The 21,771-nt window shown below is 36.2% G+C and overlaps 3 protein-coding genes, 1 long non-coding RNA gene and 1 pseudogene across 5 annotated transcripts; 1 reads left to right on the top strand and 4 right to left on the bottom strand.

Moving 5' to 3' along the window:
• Nucleotides 1–8,738: 8,738 nt before the first annotated feature.
• LOC107843842 (UDP-URONIC ACID TRANSPORTER 1) lies at nucleotides 8,739–12,574 on the top strand. Its single transcript, XM_016688242.2, has 4 exons — nucleotides 8,739–9,576; nucleotides 11,175–11,278; nucleotides 11,453–11,681; nucleotides 12,148–12,574. Exons 1-4 carry the CDS (start codon nucleotides 9,124–9,126, stop codon nucleotides 12,292–12,294), a joined length of 933 nt encoding a protein of 310 aa, XP_016543728.1. The 5' UTR covers nucleotides 8,739–9,123; the 3' UTR covers nucleotides 12,295–12,574.
• On the bottom strand, nucleotides 10,504–11,532 carry LOC124887666. Its single transcript, XR_007045506.1, has 2 exons — nucleotides 11,391–11,532; nucleotides 10,504–11,304 (listed from the first exon to the last, which is right to left on the bottom strand). It is a non-coding gene; the product is annotated as an uncharacterized LOC124887666 (long non-coding RNA).
• Nucleotides 12,575–13,874: 1,300 nt separating the features above from the next.
• LOC124887665 lies at nucleotides 13,875–21,068 on the bottom strand. 2 transcript variants are annotated; one of them, XM_047397417.1, is made up of 3 exons: nucleotides 20,537–21,068; nucleotides 17,004–17,208; nucleotides 13,875–14,262 (listed from the first exon to the last, which is right to left on the bottom strand). In XM_047397417.1, the coding sequence occupies exons 2-3, from the start codon at nucleotides 17,162–17,164 to the stop codon at nucleotides 14,169–14,171; spliced, it is 255 nt and encodes an 84-aa protein (XP_047253373.1). In that variant the 5' UTR covers nucleotides 17,165–17,208; nucleotides 20,537–21,068; the 3' UTR covers nucleotides 13,875–14,168. The 2 variants fall into 2 exon arrangements, with proteins under 2 accessions (XP_047253373.1, XP_047253374.1); XM_047397418.1 differs by lacking the exon at nucleotides 20,537–21,068 and adding an exon at nucleotides 19,843–20,356.
• Nucleotides 17,669–18,949, bottom strand: LOC107843841 (annotated as a pseudogene).
• Nucleotides 21,069–21,217: 149 nt separating the features above from the next.
• On the bottom strand, nucleotides 21,218–21,771 carry LOC107843840 (zeatin O-glucosyltransferase; the record flags this gene model as incomplete). Its single annotated transcript, XM_016688241.2, is given in 1 exon segment — nucleotides 21,218–21,771. A coding segment is annotated over 1 exon segment (395 nt), but the record flags the coding sequence as incomplete, so codon positions are not given.

The following is a 21,771-nucleotide window of genomic DNA, read 5'->3' as shown; positions in this document are numbered from 1 at the left end:
CGCACGATGCTATGCAACTAAGATATGAGAAAGTAATTCGAAAAGATACACGGTACTACGCAAATTTGAGAAGTAATCCAGAGAGATGCACGGTGCTACGTACTAATGTCACACCCCTTTTTCGTACTCCAAAAGATTTATATTTTTTTAGTTCGAAAGGATTTTATTATTTAAGTGATAAGAAATGAAAATTTATTTCGGAAAAGGATTATTTACATTTTTTACTCAGAGTCGCCACTTGGCATAATCTGGTGTGCTAAGTCACCATTAGAAAATCCTTTTCAAAACCATTTGACTCTTTAAACTGGTTTGCGAACAGAGATTCCGGCTAAGGAATTCTGTTGACCGAGGGGAAGGTGTTAGGCACCTCTCGATCCCGTGGTTCAACCACGGTCGCTTGGTAAAGTGTATCGACTATTTTTGACACTACGAAGTGTATAAACCACATAAAAGCACGCAAACAATCAAACGATAAATAAAACAAAACAATCCAAAATGTAATGTCCAGTCCAATTATACAGTCCGAAAAATAGAAAAATACGAAAATATAAATCCTAGAATAAACTAAATCTAGACGAAGCTCCAATGCCTTACCTGATGCCGCGGGCCTTCATCACGATCATTTTCCGCCAACATGATACGTCGGGGCATTCCCCGATGAACAAATACAAGTGATCTCGGGGCATTCCCCGGCTAAATGAATACATTAGAATTAAATACGATAAACTAGAAAGAAACATTCACACGCACATTCCAACATCCAACGAAACACTTATTCTTAAACTTCGCCTACCCGAACCAATGATTGCCTACCCACTCGATCTATCATGATACTATCCAATTCAACAATATTCAGTAGTGAATCAAAACAACAACCTTCAACTTATTCAATTATCAATTTTCGATCCCGACCCCCAAATCAACAAGTTTAATCCTCAAGCCATGGTTAACAAATTTTTCGGTTATCAAACCACTTTTAAAATCTAAAATCAACATCAAACATATACATCCAACGAAGATTCAAGCATTTAAGCACACCACTCCTACGTATCCACAACAACGATCAATATCTTACTAAAAATTCAATCAAAACACAAAATCACGGCATTAACCAAAATCCGAGAAAACGAAAGAGTAGAGTTAAAGAGATGGACCTTAATAGAACTCGTTATTGTTGATAATAAAGAAACCCGAGACCCGAAATCCTCAAACGGAGAATCCCAACGTCAAACAAACTCGATCAGTGACCCCAAAACCGCCTCATTAGGTGACAGTGAATCAATCAAGGCTCGGTCAAAACTCTCGAACGGAAAACCCCGACTCCGAGCTTGCGAATTGAATAGAACCGGTTCGAAACACAATAAGCCCCCAAAAATACGAGTCGAACAGAAATCCAAAAATTCACACGGACAACCGAAACAGAGATTGCGATGAGAAAACCAAGATACCATATAATTTCTGGCGGAACTTGGCTGGAATCAAATTCAGAATGAACAGGAACAACAAATTGGAATCCGCTATAAAAGCTGAAGTCCAACCCAAATCAAAAACGAAGAACAAATGTGTCCGAAACAAGAAGGTTAAGTGAAAAGGAACTAGACCTGTGTAGTCGGAGCTCCGACAAGTTCAGACTGCATCCAGAAAATGATGAAAACAGATCGAATTTCAGCGACGGATAGTGTTCCCGATGAGATCTCAACGGCTTCTAGTGTTCCTCGCCCAATCCTCTTTTCAAACTACATCTATTTTTTCTTCTTCTTATCACTGTGTGCGTGTGCCTTCTTCTCTGTGTAAATCCATGTAAGTGAAGTGTGTTTATGGAAATTGAGGTGTGTTTTTGTGTCGATAGGCTACTGTTTGATGAATCTTGTGTATTCTCTCTGTTGGGAGCTCCAAAAATAGAAAAGATGGAGATCCGTGGCTTCCTTTCTCTTTTTCTTCCTTTTCGAAAAGAAAATCCCTCTGTAGCTCACTGTCTATCTCTCGCCCCTTCTCTTCTCTCTCACGCTCAAATTCCCCCAAACCCCTGTTATTCTCCTCCTATGCTACTGATTCTTTGTTGCTCAATTGTGTGCGCATGTATTCCGGTGAAGCTTTTTCCCAGTGATGGTGTATGAATGTGCAGTCGAGTGTGTGCTATCGTGATTCGTGCGTTGTGTAGAAGAAAATAAAATGGAGTGTCTATTACGTTAAGAAGACGGTGGCTGTGTAATTCAGTGAAGGCGAGTGGAGTTCTGTGTGTCTTCTTTGGTTACTGTGATAGTGCCAAATTGTGAGACTGTGAGAGTATGTGTGTGTTTTTCATTGTGAGGGTCACGTGGATGGGTATTGGGGTAGGGTAGGTGGGGTAGAGTTTGTTAGGATAGGGTAGGTAGGTGTTGTTTTTTAATTGGGTGGGTTGTTAGAATATTAGGATAAAACAAAATTAGATAGGGGGTTGTTATTTTTGTCATTTTGTGGAGGAATTATCACACGGGTGAGGGTACACGGTAGGATAAGATAAACAATAGGTAAAAACGATATCGGGGAGGGACGAAATTAGGTGTCTACATCTAATATGAGAAAATAGTCACCAGATAAATGCATGATGCTACGCAAATCAAATATAAAAAATAGTCACCAGAAAAATACACGATGACCCAACTTTTACTAACATAATCATTGGTCAGACGGATGACATACATGGATTATAGTCGCTCGCCAGTAACGAAAACTCTTTAATTTTTTAACAAGATCGTGGAAGAGCTCTGATACCATAGAAATATAATAAGAAGAATATTATTGACTATTACATTGAACCCTATTTATAGACACTACACTCCAATCATCATCCACATAGGTCACTATAATACAACCTTTTTCCAAATAATCACTATATACAATCCTTTTCAAAGTAGAATTCTATATGATATTCTTATTCCTACTCATATTTTAACATGTTCAAAAATAGTCTCAACGTTACATACACGTTTTATCAATCTAGACCTTGCCTAAGTTTGCTTAACCAATAAAACCAAATTTGACGTTTCATGAGCGTTTAAAGCATATTGAAATAAATTATATTTTTACAAAAGAAAACTATTGCAAGGTTTGGTTAAAGTCAATTATATACAGGTTACAAATATTCTAACTAAAGAATTAGGGTGAAAAAAAATAGTTCGGTGCATAAAGCATCTAATACGAGACAAACTATGGAAGGCTCAAAAAATACTCAAAACAGTCCACAAATCAACTAGAACCCGAGGACCTCTTTGAGAGCAACTTTCGGCCAACAATAACAACACAAGGATTACAAGATAAGAGGTGTATTTTAACAGCAAAACAACAACAACAACAACAACAAGATGATAAACAAGAGTCACAAGATTCAGATTTAACAATAACAACAAGAACACAAGATTACAACACAAACAATAAATAAGATTACAAGAAGGTAAAAGGATAGATAGATAAACCACATGAAGGTGTAATCTTAAGAACCCAAGAATGGACAATCTTGGACCCTTAACACTACATCCAACAATAAACCTATCTCTTACAAAGATACAAGTTCGGATTCCACCTCCCAAGCATCAATGTTTCCAAGCAATTTACAATCACTAACGATTCCACACTAGATCTTGTCCTAGTTTCAATTTGGAGCCTCAACGGAGAGAGGACTTGTGTTCTCTTGTCTTACAAGACTTATAACATCATCAATCAACTAATTAGAGAAGCCTTAACATGTTCCTTATATAGCTATTACAAAATGGAAGACTAAAATATTCATAATATCCCTCAAGGGTGTGGCTCCTATCAAGTGTAATAAGTGGACTGATTTTGGTGTGTTTTGTCCATCTTTTATGCTTCAATTGCACACTCCAAGTTTCGGATCCAACACGCACTCTCATAGGTCCATATCCGTGATTATTCTTGTATCAACATCTCATATTGGTAGAATTTGAGGAACGGCCGCACCCCAATGGGTGTAATATAAAAAGCCTATCGTAATGCAAGCATTAGTGACTGCATCCACGACTCAAATTCATATTCTATAAGTCACACGAAAAACAACTTTACCGATACTTCAACTAATTTCCAAGTTGAATTAGGAAAACAACTATATTTGCAGCTAATGTCTAGTCCGGAGCAGAAATAAAAGTAGTTTGCTAAAATGTGGTTCGCCCATTTTTGAGCAAACCCCATTAATATTTATTTATAACTTGTTACAAATATTTGACGACGGAGTTAACGGGTCATATCAAAAGCCAATTATGTATATTACAAAGGAAAAAATGTATCTTCGTCGGATGTATTATGTATCTCGACAGACCAAAAAAAATAAATTATCGGGGGATAATTATGTATATTTACAAAGAAAAAAATGTATCTTCGTTGGATGTATTGGAAGCTAATTATGTATCTCAACAGACCTAAAATTGAAATTTTCAGAAATTATGCAAATATCAAGATTTTCTGTAATTAAACTCCAAATTGTCAAGATTTATGTTATTTGTTATTTTTAAAGGCAAAACTTCACATATAGCTAAATAAATACGGGGTGCAACTTTTGCGCGAATGTGACACTTCGTGACCATTGTTTAAGTTTTGTCCTCTTTTAAAGTCGAGTGACGTGTCAGAAACACATCTAAATTATTTTGATTTTTTATGCTAAATTCATGAAGAAGGAAAGGATTAATAAACTCAAATTATTACGAATAGATCTTTTATTGATAAATAAGTATGAACTGATTTGGCTATAGTAAATGAGATCAACTCCCCTAATGCATATTGGTTCCTCGACCATGTTTGGGCAGAATAGCAGAGCAAGTATTAGAAGCGAAACAGAAAAGTCGTCCTCATTATTAATATATTTGCTTGCGGCAATTGTGATCACCTCTTGAGAGAATCGAGACTGCATCAACGATGCAGTGTTAGTACATAGTTTTCTACTTGAAATATCATCAATGACCAGGTAGAAAAAAGTGAGCAACTAATTATTGATTTGTATTTTAATAAATAATTGGTGATAGTTCACATACGAAATTGACGTATTGAATAGGTCAAATATAAAAATTGAGATGCTTTATGTATGTTTTTGGCCATTGCATCATTAGAGAATATGTACAAAAGTAACCTCCACATTACGACAATACTTATGAATAATTTATTTAATAAAATAAAAGATTATACTAAAATTGTGATGTGTCCGTTATACTATACCTTGTGACAGTAAGCTTGCTTTACGAATAAAACCAAATTTGCCGTTTCATGAGAAAACATATTGAAATAAATTATCTTTTTACATAAGAAAAACTATTGAAAGGTTTGCTTAAAGTCAATTATATACCGGTTGCAAATATTCTAACTAAAGGATTAGGGGAAAAAAAAGGATAGTTCGGTACATAAAGCATCTGACATTGGTAGGATTCGAGGAAGGACCGCATCTTAAGGAGTGTGATGTAGATAGTCTATCGTAATGAAAATATTAGTGACTGCTTCCATGAATTAAACTCATATTCTGTAAGCGTTATGATCGTACAGAATAAACAAACCACGAACAAAAGAAAACAACAAGAACACACGTAGATTTTACGTAGAAACCCTTGCAGGAGAAATCACGGGCAGAGGCAGAGGAATTTCACTATAATGGATGGAGAATACAATGAGGAGAATGACGTATTTTCTGAACATCCAAAAACGACTCACTAATTACACTTATATAATAGGGCAAAATTCAGAAATAGCATACTTATCCCCTTAATTATGAGTTTCATAGCAACAATTTCATAATTACATAATATAACAAGTTGTATTTTGCATTTTTGCAAACTATTGCTATAAAATACAAATACATATGATTTTTACTACTCTTATGATCGATATGTATTTTGTATTTTTGTAAACTGTTGCTACAAAAATACAAATACATATGCTACAAAATGTAATTGATAAAAGTATTGCTATTTTTTGTAATTTAATACTTAAGCATGCTACTTTATATATTTTTTCCTATATATAATACGTGCGTGCAAATAAATCATAGGCCTAAAAATATACAGGTCCTATCGGCCCGATCCCTACGCTACCACCACAAACCCCATGAAAAATCACAAACATGAATCGCATCACGAACTTTTCAGGGCCGGATCAACAAAATTTGGGTTACAAACTCTAACAGTAAGTCATACGAAAATAATTTTACCCTATACTTTTAAGACTTATCTTCCTAGCTTGGAGCTAATGTCCAAGTTGAATTAGCAAAACAACTATATTTGCAACTAATGTCCAATTTGATGATGGTTAATACTTCCAATTTCGATTACCTAAGGGGAGTGTAGCATATATATATAGTGATAGCTGTGATAGGAGTTGGCACTTTGATTTTATGCATAGAGGAAGTGTACTTTTTTATATAGGAGGTTAAAGTGTGAGTAGGAGTAATTAATATTTCTTGGATTTCTTATTAATTGACCGCTAGGAGCTTGGCAGATTCATTAAAAAATCAATAAATAGAGATGTATTTTACATATTTATCCTTGCATGCCTTTTAAAGTACAACAATCAATGTAACGATTAAACATTGAAATTTGGTAAACATTACTTCGTCCCATGCATTACGTCTAGAACACTGAGTATTTATAATTGAAACTAGTAATAATCAATTAATTTTGGTTTAGAGAATTGAGATTATTAATGCACCATTCAATAATTTTGAAAACTGTAGATGTATTTAGTATTCTTCCTATCAAGGATAAAATAGGAGACATATATATAAAATACTCTTGATTTTAGAATGTGAATAATTAAATATTCTTAAAAGAAAGACCAACTAATACAAAATGACGGAAGTATTAATTATCATGGTACTTGACAATGTATACAAAGCAACACCATCTGTACATGTGAGAATTACAGCTTGCTTGGATGGTTGCTACCCTATGGACTAATATGGTACTGTACTGTGTTGTTAGTTAAGTTACAATGTTTGTTTTAATTGTTATTTAAATTTCATCATATTATATTATTTAATCTATCGTTAGGTAATAATGAAAAATTTCTTTTTAGCTTTTTGTAAAGACTTATTTGATGTGATCGTGTTATTATCTTACTTTTTTGTCTTCATTTTGCCTTTACTTATTATTTAATAATCTTATAACCTATTTCATCTTTATCCTGTCCTTTTATAGTAGTTTTACCTCGTAATATTTTTTTTTTTTAGGTTTATTGTCTAACAGTAACATGACTTCGCTTTGAGCCAGACTAATCTGAATAATTCGTACTAGAAAGTTTTATTCTGAGGATAAAAAGCTCTCAATAAAGGCTAGTTAAATTCAAAAACTTAAACTCAAAATCTCTTATTAACGATAAAATAATCCTAGATATTTTGTTTTCTCCTCATGCAGACTTTAGTTTTTTTTTTTCACTAGCCTCTTTCATAGCTCAAGGACCTAGCTATATTTATCACTTAAAAAACTTTTGACTTGTAAGCTTTGTAAAATAAATATAGTTCTACCAACATGGTTATGGTGCAGCGGATGAGCTGCTCCATCCTTAACCAAAGGTCGAGGGTTTGACCCTGGGCATGGAGAAAACTCTTTTGGGAGCGCTTCCCTCTGAATGGGGTCCTACGCGACGCGAATCCGAATTAGTCGAACTCCAATGTGGGTACTGCACACCGGATGAGAAATCAAAAAAAATATATATATATAGTTCTTGCATTTTTATTACACTAATTAAGATATTTTTTTTCTGAATTTCATTTCAGCATAATTTAGTACCTAAACTTAAATGTCTCATCGAGAAACTTACCAAACTAACTCATGCTAAATCAGATTCACTACATTTGTTAAGAAGTCAAAAATAGTAAGCAACAAAAAACTTTCATAACATTAATTGTTTTCCTTAATACTATAACACATGTAGTAATCATCTTGGTAATTAACTTTTTTCAATCTAAAATGTTAGGTCTCTATCTTCTAGTGAGTTAGGCCACTTATTTATTGCTTTCACTAATTACAAAATATAAATATCACAAGCTCAAATATATTCAATTAGATATGACCAAATTTTAACAAATGAAAATCTAATATGACAAAATTCGAAAATAATTAACAAATCATAATGTTTGAAAACCTTTTATTGATAAATTTATCTCTTATTTTTTCCTCGATAACGCGATGTATGAGTTAGACGTTATCAAAAATGAATTAAGCTTGACATTTCGATAAAGAAATATATAGGATGAGCCCAATAGTAAATTTTATTCATAAACTCATAAATCTTTGAATAGTTTCTACATTTTTCATAATTTTCTATTTTATGAAAATAGCTACGTAACCTACTTTAACTCAAACAAAAAAACCTACTCCTAAACGAATTTAACTATAAATCCTAACTAGACATGAATCAAAATATCAAATCGTGATCAATTTTCATTTTCTATTCCAACTTTAAATTATTTTTTATAATTTCTCCTTTAAAAAACTATAACACCAATTTTATTATTGCATGATCCAACAAACATTCAGTTCCATAACATGCAAGTTTAATTTACCACACAAAATATGTGAATTCCCTTCTTTGATTCAAAAACCTATTTCACTATTTACTAATACTGTACTATTTATTAAAATTTTAAAAATAAAACTATTTTTTTCTCTTAAAAAATAATAAAGAAAATTATTCAGATAAAAAAGGGTCGAAAAAATTGGATCACCTTGTATTATCCTACTTCTCAGTGTCCAAATAGGAAAAAGTTTTTTTTACTTTTATTAGAACTCTTTTTTTACTAATATCCAATTACTTAAATAGCTTTTGCTCTCTATATATAGAATTTCATAAATATAATCACCAAAATTTGGGACTTGTGGGGAAGAAAAGGAAGAAGAGACACAAAAACACCAACACTTTTTTTGCTTCTCTTTCTTCCACATTCATACATCCCCCACAAAAGTTCCCAAAACACACACATTCTGAATGAAAATCTTTTTTTTTTTTTCTAGAAATAAATCTTGAAAAAATTGTTTTAAAAAGGGTTGATTAATTAATTGACCTTTGAGGTTTTTTTTTCTCTAGTTTGGGCAAAAGGGTACCTTAAAAATTAAATCTTTTTTCAATTCTTGAAAAAAAACAAGAACCAAAATGTTGTCAGGACAAATAGGGAAGAAAGGTTTTTTCATTGCAACACTTATAACATTTTGGTATTCCTCAAACATTGGAGTACTTTTGTTAAACAAATTATTGCTATCAAATTATGGATTTAAATTTCCAATTTTCTTAACAATGTGTCATATGACAGCTTGTGCTGTACTTAGTTATGTGTCCATTGTTTTCTTGAAAATTGCACCTTTTCAAAGGATTAAATCGAGGTCTCAATTCTTGAGAATTACTACACTTAGTATTGTCTTTTGTGGTTCTGTTGTTGGTGGCAATATTTCTTTAAGGTATTTGCCTGTGTCATTTAATCAAGCTGTGGGTGCAACAACACCATTTTTTACTGCATTGTTTGCTTATTTGATGACAAGAAAACAAGAAGCTTGGGCTACTTATGGTTGCCTTGTTCCTGTTGTTACTGGAGTTATTATTGCAAGTGGGGTATGTTTGCAACTTTATAACTCATTGTTTTTCTTGAATGAATAGTTTATTGCTTGTTATCGTTGCGTCCCTACCAAAGGCGACTCCAGGGCCTGTTTTGGGGTCTGACTAATTAGGATTAGGGCGGGGGTGTCCCACTTTAAAGTGTTCCTATCAAAGGTGACTCCATACTCAGGCTCAAACTCGAGCGCTCTGGTTAAGGAAGAATGGTAGGCGACTCCATAACCGGGCCTGTTTTGGGGTCTGACAAATTAGGATTGGGGCGAGGAGTCCCACTTTAAAGTGTTCCTGCCTAATGTGACTCCGTACCCGTGCTCAAACTCGAGCCCTCTGGTTAAAGACAGATGGTAGGCAACTCCATAACCGGACCCGTTTTGGGTCTGACTAATTAGGATTGGGGTGGGGAGTCCCACTTTAAAGTGTTCCCACCAAAGGTGACTCTGTACCTGGGGCCAAACTTGAGCCCTCTAGTTAAGGATGGATGGTAGGTGACTCCATAACCGGGCCCGTTTTGATGTCTGACTAATTAAGATTGGGGCGGGAAGTCCCACTTTAAAGTGTTCCTACCAAAGGTGACTCCGTACCCGGGTTCAAACTCGAGCCCCTGGTTAAGGATGGATGGTAGGCGACTCCATAACCGGGCCCATTTTGGGGTCTGACTAATTAGGATTGGGGTGGGGAGTCCCACTTTAAAGTGTTCCTACCAAACTCGAGCCGTCTGGTTAAGGACGGAGGAGCCAATGTAACTTTTGGTGGTGAATAGTTAATTGTTTGTTACTTTGTATTATATCTAACTGATCTTGTTGTAGTATGTTTTCGTGTATAAAAGTTGAAACTTTTTTTAATTTTTTTTTACCTTTTTGGGTTATTTAATTTCTTTCCTATTTAAAGTTGATCCACAATTTTTTAACAATGGTAGAAGAAGTCTAGATGAACTACTTGAGATTATATATGAGAATTTATGGATGCTCATATTTGATATACATTATAACGCTTCGATACCAAATGCAGATCTAGAATTTAAATTTAATGGATTCTAACATTTCATAAGTTTTTACCAAGCCCATTATCCATTCCATTTCGAATTTTTTAAGTAACCTTCCACCTATACCGGAAGAAGTTGACTTTATGCGTCGTTTCGACTAGTTTGTGCACACCTTGATTGATTCCACGAGGCACCGTGCTATCTCCATCAACATAGATATTGGCTAACTCTGTCCACCAAAACTTAGACAAATAAGAACAAATCACCTTTCTTTCAGTGTGTTTTGATGACATATACTCTGAGCAATTCAGAGATTGTTAATGTCACATGGTATTAGTTAAACATGTTTACTTACATGGTCTTTTTTTTTGTGTTATGTTTGAAGTTTATTAAGCTAAGACAAGTCTCCATCTATTGGTTGTAAAAATAGGCTGTGTTTTCTTTTTGAAAAATTGTACTATCAACCTCCAAAAATGTTGCCGCACTCGTGTCGGATCCTTCAAAAATGCACTATTTTTGGAGGATCCGACACGCACCCGTAGACATTTTTTAAGAGTCCGAGCAACTTAGAATTCAACTATAATTGACTAGTAAGTTATTTGATTGATGATAGGGTGAACCAAGCTTCCACCTTTATGGATTTATCATGTGTATTGGTGCAACTGCTGCTAGAGCCTTCAAGTCTGTTCTTCAAGGAGTTCTGCTTTCTTCTGAAGGGTAACTACTTTGCTTCTTCTAGCCATCTGCGCAAAAACGCGAAATACTTTTACTGTCACGTCATCTAAAAGATAACTACATGTAACGAATTTCTAGTTTCTAGTTTTCTCACTTTTTCGCCTTTTTGAGTTTCCTCATTTGTTATTCAATTGTGAACTTGATGTTATTTTTCAGGGAAAAACTGAACTCCATGAATCTCCTGCTCTACATGTCACCTATTGCTGTTGTAGTATTATTGCCTGCTGCACTTGTTATGGAACCCAATGTGATAGATATCACTACGACACTCGCGGTGGAACATAGATACCTTGGCCTGCTTATTTTGGTTAATTCTGCAATGGCATATGGTGCCAACTTGTTGAACTTCTTGGTGACTAAGCATACCAGTGCATTGACACTCCAGGTTTGCACTATACCTCTCTCTCCTTTCGTTCCACTTTGTGTGTAGACTGTAGTGTTACATGGCACAAGAAAGATGCACGATGATAACCGAGGGGTGTGGTGGAATGATTAGAATCTTCTCACCCTTAATCAGTAGTCTCGGGTTCAAACTGGAATCGATAGAGAACCTTATCGTAGGTAGCACTGGCCACAATAGACCACGTCCGCATTAGCATATGCTTTTGTTCTAACTTGTCATAGGTCACAGGTTCAAGCCTTGGAAACAGCCTCTGGCAGAAATGCAAGGTAAGACTGCGTACAATACACCCTTGTGGTGGCCCTTCCCCGGACCTTGCGCATAGCGGGAGCTTTAGTGCACCGGGCTGCCGTTTTAACACTAGAATTTTACTGTCATTTTTTACAGTAGCTGCAATATACATTGCTTTCACCTGTTTGAAACAACTTTAACTCTCTGTGAACTGTTGCAGGTCCTAGGCAATGCAAAAGGAGCAGTGGCTGTTGTTATCTCCATACTTATTTTCCAAAATCCTGTAACTTTCATCGGCATCGCGGGCTACACGATGACTGTGATGGGAGTTGTTGCTTATGGAGAATCAAAAAGAAGGCACAAATGAGCTTAACATCAAGGCCTTCTTTTTTGTTTTCTCCTTTCATAAAGTACCATACTTCTGTTTCTTCAAGAGGTTGGATGTGTGGTAAAGTTAGGAAGAAATACATTCCATTGCAATTTTGTAGCCCATAGACACATGAAATGGTAAAAGGGAACAAGAGTTGTTGATTTTTTATTATTTTTACCATTTATCTGTTGTATTCTTTCTATTAAGAGGGATCTTTAAGTTTGGAACTTATTCTTGTGTTGTTAAAATAAAGTCAAATTATGTCTTCTTCCTTCTATATCTGTCTGTTTGTTGTCTACAAATCTTTATGTTGGTGAGATTGTTAGACCTCGATTCTTTGAAACACATGTCGAACTTATCATATTTGAATCCAGGCCTATTATATCTATACATTTAAAATATTTTTTTTATTTTTTTTTTTCGTTATGTACACATAGTTCGAGCTGAAAGCAATGAGTTCAGTTGAAGCAAGCAGGCCTTGCATGTGATATGATCTGCATAACTCCTATTTAGGAAAAGATAAAGCAATCTTTTATGAGTTAATAATATTCCTTTAGTCCAACGGCAGAGCCAGGATTTTCATTAAGGGGTTCAGAAGTAAATATAGGGGTTCAACATCTATTATATATGCATAACAAATATTTTTAACCATGTAAAAAATTGTATAAAAACAATATAATTTTCCATCAAAGGGGGTTCGGATGAGCCCCTTAGAGCAAAGGTGGCTCTGCCACTGCTTTAGTCTCTACTTCAGAAAAAAGGGAACCAAATATGTCTGTTTCATAAAAGGGCAGCCCGGTGCACTAAAACTACCGCTATGCGGGGTGTCCGGGGAAGGGCCACCACAAGGGTGTATCATACGCAGTCTGTTTCATAAGTACTATAAATATAAATAGCATGCTTATTAGAAACTCTTAGGTACACTTTTGATGCACCAAATCCCTCGCAATGTGCGCGATCTGCTTTTGCCCAAGTTCAAATTATCTGGCATTTTTGCAAGAGACAATTTTTCATGGATTGAACTCATGACCTCCTACACATTGTGATGACTCCTACCAACTATGCCGATGACTGAATATTAACTTATCTAAGATAAAGGGAACATACTTTAAACTTTTACATCGTTCAGAAACTGTTTTTGATACAGTTATAGCTGGTCACAACCGTTTTAAATTTAAAAATTATTAAGTGAGATTCGAGTTTACAGCTAAATCATTGATGTGAGAGTGAATTCAAAGAAACTTCATCAAGATTGAAATGTGAAATTATAGAGATTTTAAGCTTTGTTTTACCACTTCAGTGAAATTTTGTCTTCTATTTTAGTGGTCCGGGGAGTGTAGTATGTACGCAGACCTTACCTCTACCTCCGCGGGGTAGAGAGACTCTGTGTTGCTTGGACTCTTCAGAAATGTCAGCGGGTGCGTGTTGGATTCTCCAAAAGTAGTGTATATTTGGAGAATCCGACACGGGTGCGGCATTGAAAGTGAATAGTCTGCGCAACTTAGGAGAGACTGTTTCCAATAAGACCCTCGGCTCAAAAGGAAAGTAAGAAAAGAGACAACAAAATAACACCGCCATGGATTGAAACGCGTCAATTATACGTATTTATACCAATTACAAACTACCAAACAATTGAAATAAGAAAAACAACTTTGTCAAGTTCAACAGCCATCAGTGGTGAAGGTATCTTCATATGTCATTAAAGATATTGTGCAATTGCCAACCAGAAATAACTCTTATACTTCAATATGAGAACTTATCGTTCTACTCATGTCAAATGTTTCAAGTAAAAAACTCGGACCGAAATAGAAACCTAACCATATCATAAAAATCTTCAGGAGATGACGCAAAAGCTCCATACCTCATCGGAGTTATGCATGCTTGAAGATCTTCATACTGAGCCAGTGGAAATATATTGCAACAACGAGGATGGGAAGCGTTAATGGAACCAGAAAGCAATAGTATCTGTAACAGAAACGAAAAGTCTCAACTCAAAGGCGCAAACCAGTACTTATGACAATACAAAGCATGATCGTTTAGGAAAAGGGGAAGAATTATATTTTGTGAACTAACGATACATGAGATATTCCAGCAACAAAGCCTTATCAAGTATTTAGTAAGATTTTGATCATAGCACGATGATTCTATTAGGTTAACATCTATCTCAAGTTCAGAATCACATCTTTTCCGAATAATAGATCAAGCCATTCACCTACAATCACACTTCTGATTTTTGTTACTGAAGTCTTTTGTATAACTTAAGTATAAAGAAAGATAACTCACATCAACTATTACCAAAGGATTGTGCCAGTACACGATATTATGCTGCAAGATAGCTAATGCCGTAACAACAAATGTAAGCATCAACAATTGAGAATTACCGGACAGATACTACTAAACCATCGCTTTCAATTGGCTCAATGTGATGTAGTAATTAGTAAGAATATTGAAGTGTTACTATTTCAAATTGATTTTTCCGTATGCAGAGCAATATATAACTAACTACAAATAGCTGGTCGGGAAGAGAACTGTGTAGTTTCAGACCTCTTATATATAATAAATTTCTATTGAAACCAGAAGCAGTTTAATCTGCAACTTCTTAAAGCGAGCTTGAGAACAAAGTGGTAAGTTTCTGATATATCTACCAATCGTAATGAAAGCATCATTTCGACCAGGGGCATCATTTTTTCAGTAATCTTCTTTTGAAGTCTATGAAGAAACTAAATGCAGATTTCCAAAGATACTTTTCTGATGACACGAGTTAAAGCATCTCTCCATTTTTCAAAAGACGGGGAGACAAGAAAATCAGTAAACAGCGTGAGCTTATTATCCCACAAGTTCCAAACCATGTACCATACCACTTGCTTTTCGGGATTACTCAGTTATAAGAAAAATGATTTTTCGTTTTCTTTTTTTTTTTTTTGAGATTTGCTAAGGATTATTCTTAACATCTCCGGAGTTCCATTTGTTAGATTCAATTGCCAAATCAAATCCGCTACAGAATTAAACTAGGCTTTTTAGCTACCTGGTGGATTTTTGTTTTGTGAGTGCCAGTGTGTGTTTCGAAATGGAGCGGATTAAGGCCTTCACATACTTCAGTTCTACGGTATTCCACGCCCTATCACCCTTCTTTAGGTCAGAAAAAATCATCTAAGGGATCAACATCACGGCAATTATGACATAAATATTCCAAGACCAGAAAATTTGTGATTTATTAATACCAATCAGCAATTGGAACTCACGAAAAATCTGAGGAAAATGAAGAAGATAGTGAACTATTACCAACAGGTCAGCCATACATTTTGTCAAGAATAACAAATCCATAATGTAGTGACCAGCAAAAGAACGTTCATATTAGAGTAAGCTAACAATGTCATTTATTGTCCTAAAACAGTCTATAATCTCAATCCCTCAATTCAGTTTACCATCTACACGTAAGTTCCTAAAGTAAAGGTCGATCTGACAACAACAACAAACCCAGTGTAATTCCAAAAGTGGGGTCTGAGGAGGGCAGAGTGTACACAAACCCTACCGCTACCTTAAAAAGGTAGAGAGGTTGTTTCTGATAGATCCTAGCTCAAAGAAATATGTAAAAGGAAAAAAAAAAAAAGATAGTACAAAAATTGAGGCAAAAGAAACAACTAGTAGTAATAAAAATCTAAGAATATGAAAAGAATAAACTTGTGGGTAGGAGTTCAGCCGTTATAGTAGGGAAGAATGTTTTGTTTGTATTTGTGACTAGAGTTTTTTGTTCGTGGTATTTCGGTGATGTGTATGATTTTAGATAGATAGTCTATAGTAATACCTTGTGGGTGTCTTATTTCCTTTATTATCTAGTAGTGTGTTATCTCATCTTCTTGTGTGCTTCGATGTTATTTGTTTTGTATACTGTTATATGTCCTGAGACGGGGGTAAGCCTCTCTACTTCATCTGAGGTAGTGGTATGGACTGCGTGTACTCTACCCTCCCCAGACCTCACTTTGTGGGAATACACTGGTTATGTTGTTGTTGTTGTTGTAATATAAAAAAAAAGGGCAGCCCGGTGCATTAAAGCTACCGCTATGCGCGGTGTTCGAGGAAGGTCCCCACCACAAGGGTGTATCGTACGCAGCCTTACCTTGCATTTCTGCCAGAGGCTGTTTCCAAGGCTTGAACCCGTGACCTCCTGATCACATGGCAGCAACTTTACCAGTTACTCCAAGGCTCCCCTTCGTTGTTGTAATATGAAAAGAATAAACTAATAGTCCAGGAATGGGAAAGCACTAAGTCCGACTACTAACTAATCTTCTACCCTAATTCTCGACCTCCACACCCTCCAACCCAATGGCGGAGCCAGCATCTTAATTGAGGGGGTTCAAAATCGAAAAATGTGAATGAAATAACTTGTCGAAGGGGGTTCAGCGTTAACTATATATACATGAAAAATAATTTTAAGCTTATATACATAGTATAATTTTCCGTCGAAGGGGGTTGAGCTGGATCGGCCACTGCTCCAACCTTAAGATAGTTGATCTGAACCGTAAATTTAAATGTAACTTTATCTAACCAATATGTATACAAGGTAAAACAGCTAAAGATAATCCGGATTACGGCTGAATAACAATTTGCATTTCACCGAGTATATTATTACCCAAAGCTAATCAAGAGAACTATAGGCATAAGCAAAATTTGTCTAAATACCAGAAACTGAATAATGGGAAAGTCACCTGTCATTCTGAATGGCTGCAAGGATCGGATTATCAAATGGCGGAAGCAACTTGGAGACAATAGCAACATAAACAAATACCAAAAAAGAAATGGACCCAAATGCAAGAAACGCCACCCCTTGAGCTTTTGATCCATACTTGTAAATAGAACACACCGCCATTCTGATACTATGATTTATCTTGTCAATACTTGCAAATTGTCAGACTGAAAAATAACACAGTAATGCATCAGAAAAAGCAGCAAAAAGAGATTGCTGATTTTGGTAATATCATAATACGGCAATATACTCAGTATAGTCCCACAAAGCGAGGTCTCGGGAAGGTAGAGTGCACATAGACCGTACCTCTACCTCAGAGGTAGAGAGGTTGTTTATAATAGATCCTAAAGACAACAACAATCTAGAAAAAGAAATGATGGAAGTACAAGAAACAACAAACAGTAACAAAAACCGATAGTACCATAACAACACTACAACAAGATAATACTATAATCGAGCTACACGGAACAACAAATAGTAACAGAAATCAACGAACAAGAAACTACAAGAGTAATATTACGACTACTAGTATGGACAGCAAGACAATACACTCCTACCTACTTGTATGGATGCTCTCCTTCCTACTTCCTACTATGTGTCTACCCTACTCAACAAAGCAAAAATAAAAAAAGATTTCATCTTTCATGGGATTTTCACTGATAAAAGCAAAATGAGAAAAAAAATTGGAGTCCCATATCGGTGGGTTAAAGGGTCCTTGGTCTCCTTATATGGTCTTGAGCAATCCTCCTGTAGATGTGAAGTGTTACTTGAGTTCCAACCACCAACCACTAACATAAGATCCAGCTTTTCGTCCACCAGCTTATACATTGCATCTTGACGCTCTTGAGTTGCATCGCATATAGTGTTGAAACTTACGAAGTGGTTGTTAATATTTTCCACCCCAAATCTTTGCATCATGGTCTTCTCGACCAACTTCCCAATATCTTCTGTTTCTCCCTTCAACATCGTAGTTTGGTTTGCAATACCAACTTTTACAAGATCAACATCCGGATCAAACCCTTCGGAAACTGCATATTTAAATTTCTGCACAAATTCTTCTTTGGTTGAGCTAGAACCATCAAGTTTACCTCCAAGAATATAATCACAGACATAAGTTGCCTCTGCCATGTTCTTCACAATGATGTATTTCCCAGCAAAGGATGCAGTTGCAACAGTCTCCTCATGAGAATATTTACCATGGATAATGGAGGTATATTCTCCCTTCTTGTGCTTTTCAATGGTATTTCAAACCTTCGTCACCCACGGGCAGGTTGTATCAACAATTTGTATTTTTTTATCACTCAAAACCAACATTTCATCAACAACGGCCCCAAAAGCAGGCAAAACCACAACATCACCCTTGTCAACAACATCAAAGTTTTTCTTCCCTTCCTCAAGAGGAATGTTCTTAACTTCCATATCCTCTAGTCTCTTGTTCACAGTGGGGTTGTGAATAATTTCATTGGTTATCCAAATCCTCTCCGTTGGAAACTGTTTCCTCGCTTCATAAGCAATCTGAACTGCACGCTCTACTCCCCAACAGAAACCATAGGACTCTGCAAGTTTTACGGTAACATTTCCCCATGTATACTCATATCCATTCTCCTTCAATTTCTTTATGATATCACTAGTATACTCGCGATTCATGAGTTCAAGAGTAGCTTCTTTGTGACCAAAACCTTTACGATTGTAATTAGCACTTCTCGTCAAGTTCTTCTGGAAAACCTTAGCATCGAACTCCGACTCAGCAGTAGCCGATGAAGAAGGAGCAGCTTCGCCGGCGGAGCATCGGACGACAGCGGAGAAAGGTTTGGGAAACCGGAAAGTTCTAGTTTCCGGCAAGGAGAGGTCGGAGTGAGTGGAGATAGTAGAGAATTGAAGAGGAATAGCCATGGGAGAAACAAGAGAGAAGGAGAGTGAGCACGTTAGCGAAATGCGTTTGGTGGAGCTAAAGGGTCCTTGGTCTCCTTATATGGTCTTGGGCAATCCTCCCCTCATGAGCTAGCTTTTGAGGTTGAGTTAGGCCCAAAATTCATTTCTTTATCATGGTATCAGAGACAGGTCCACCCAGTTCATTGTTTCCGATGTTGGGCCCCCCGTCTTATATTGTCCACGCTCTAGATGTCCAGCCTTCGGCGAGCGGGGGGTGTTGGAGTCCCACATCGGTGGGTTAAAGGGTCCTTGATCTCCTTATATGGTCTTGGGAAATCCTCCCCTCATGAGTTAGCTTTTAAGGTTGAGTTAGGCCCAAGATCCATTTCTTTATCAGGATTAATACAAACAATGAAAAATGAAAATTTGGTCACCAAATTGCTATCTCAGCAGTAACAAAAACCGATAGTAGCATAACAATACTACAATAAGATAATACTATAATCGAGCTAAATGAAACAGCAAATAGTAACAGAAATCGAAAAACAAGAAACTACAAGAATAATACTACGACTACTAGTATGGACATCAAGACAATACACTCTACCTACTTGTACGGGCGCTCGCCTACCTACTACTTTTCTACCCTATTCAACACCAACAACATACCCAGTGTACTCCTACCAAGTGGGGTCTAGGGAGGGTAAAGTGTACGCAGTCCATACCACTACTTCAGATGAAGTAGAGAGATTGTTTCCGATAAACTCCCGGCTCAGGAAAGATAACAATATAACAAACAAAACACATAAACGCAAACAACATACTTTTCTACCCTACTCGACAAAGCAAAAATAAGATTTCATCTTTCATGGGATTTTCACTGATAAAAGCAAAATGAGAAAGAAAATAAAAAAGGGTTCAATACAAACCATGAAAATTTGGTCACCAAATTGCTATTTTTCCTCCATATCAGAAAAAGCAGCAAAAAGAGATTGCTGATATTGGTAATTTCATAGTCAACAAAGCTAAAAGATGCAATCTTTCATGGGATTTTCATTAATACAATCAAAATGGGGAAGAAAATCAAAATGGGGTTCAACACGAACTGTGAAAATATGGCCACCAAATTGCTATCTCAGCAGTTAAAAAAAAAAGCAGTTCAATGCACTAAGCTCACACATATTGTGGCGTTCGGAGAAGGGTTGAATCACAAGGGTCTTTTATATAGTGTCTTAACCTGCATTTCTGCAAGAGACTTTTCCACGACGAGAAACTATTGTGGCTGCTGAGATTGTTGATATTGGTAATTTCATAATTAACAAAGCTAAAAGATGCAATCTTTCATGGGATTTTCACTAATACAATCAAAATGGTGAAGAAAATCAAAAAGGGGTTCATCACAAACTGTGAAAATTTGGCCAAAAGACAGTTCAATGCACTAAGCTCCCGTTACCCTGCATTTCTGCAAGAGACTGTTTCCACGACAAGAAAGTATTGTGCCTGCTAAGATTGCTAATTTTGGTAATTCCACAATAGACAAAGCAAAAAGATGTAATCTTTCATGGGATTTTCACTGATAAAAGACAAAATAACGAAGAAAATCAAAAAGGGTTTAATACAAACCGTGAAAATTTGGTCACCAAACTGATATCTGAGCAACACCCATTACTATTTCTTTCAAAAAGCTTCGCTTTTTAAACAGTGGGAAGAAAAATTGTGGAAATCCCAAACTGTAAATTGTTTAGAGAGCAGTGTGAATATGTTTTAATTTGTTTGTCTTTTTCTTATTTTGTATTTAAGATCTTGAATTGACGCATAGGGACGGACTAGTGTCCTAGGTCTTTGGTCAAGGTTGGATCTCGAGTCCCTGGTTGGATCTTGAGGCATAGGGTCAGCCGATCGAGGTTTATGTCATCGGTCTTTGGTCAAGGTTGGATCTCGAGTGCCTGGTTGAGGCATAGGGTCGGCCGATTAAAGTTTATGTCCTCTGTCTTTGGTCAAGGTCGGGTCTTCTTCGGTATCAAATCTTAATTGGAAGGCCTCGAGTTGATATTGAGAGTTGGGAGTCGAACCTTAAGCCTAGATAGGGATAGTCAAGCATCATTCAAAAGATATTGGTTCGAGTTGTGTGACTCAATTCAATTTTTAGTCTATTTCAATTCAACTAATTTTTGAGTTGATTTTAACTTATCTAATTTTATTTCAATATGCTCATTTGACACTCCTAGTAACATATATTCTTACCAAATAATCATGTCGGTACGTGATATTATGTTGCAAGCCTAATAACAACAAAAGCCTGAATTGAAAGAAAATGAACAATTGATAGTTATAAAAGGTGTGTTTTCAGTAAATAATTGATGTTATAGTTCATATAGAAACTTTCATGCCTAATAATGCATGTAGTAAACTTAAAAAATCGAAATACTTTTAAACGTATTTTTGGCCCCCCGACCACTTTTATTATCTTGTGATATGGGCAATGAATGATTCCATCTCTTTAGAACTACCACCACCATCCACCACACTTTTTCTCAACTCCATAACCCTTTGTCTCACCTCATTTCCCTCATCGGAATCCATCAATCTCTTAACACATTCCGCTACCGCAACTGAACTCACCAACTCGTCTCTCTTTTCCCAATCCTTCAACACTAGTCCGATTTTCAACACCTCCGTTATCAAAAAAGCATTTCTCGGCTGATCAGAATGCATTGGCCAAGCAGCTATTGGCACGCCCATCGAAATACTCTCCATGCACGAATTCCACCCGCAGTGACTCATGAATCCACCCGTCGACACGTGTCCCAATATCTCCAACTGTGGGGCCCAATCCCTCACTATCAACCCCCTCTCCC

The sequence above is a fragment of the Capsicum annuum genome, chromosome 10, assembly GCF_002878395.1.
Source record: "Capsicum annuum cultivar UCD-10X-F1 chromosome 10, UCD10Xv1.1, whole genome shotgun sequence".
Classification (NCBI taxonomy): domain Eukaryota; kingdom Viridiplantae; phylum Streptophyta; class Magnoliopsida; order Solanales; family Solanaceae; genus Capsicum; species Capsicum annuum.
This window is presented reverse-complemented; position numbering and strand designations above follow the sequence as displayed.

Excerpts from the sequence above, each read along its gene's own strand:
- LOC124887665 (XM_047397417.1), bottom strand. The coding sequence starts at position 17,164 with ATGGCGGTGTGTTCTATTTACAAGTATGGATCAAAAGCTCAAGGGGTG. Across the intron at positions 14,263-17,003 it reads GCAGCCATTCAGAATGACAG|ATACTATTGCTTTCTGGTTC; the intron begins GTGACTTTCCCA and ends TTTCTGTTACAG.
- LOC107843842 (XM_016688242.2), top strand. The coding sequence starts at position 9,124 with ATGTTGTCAGGACAAATAGGGAAGAAAGGTTTTTTCATTGCAACACTT. Across the intron at positions 9,577-11,174 it reads GAGTTATTATTGCAAGTGGG|GGTGAACCAAGCTTCCACCT; the intron begins GTATGTTTGCAA and ends GATTGATGATAG. Across the intron at positions 11,682-12,147 it reads CCAGTGCATTGACACTCCAG|GTCCTAGGCAATGCAAAAGG; the intron begins GTTTGCACTATA and ends GAACTGTTGCAG.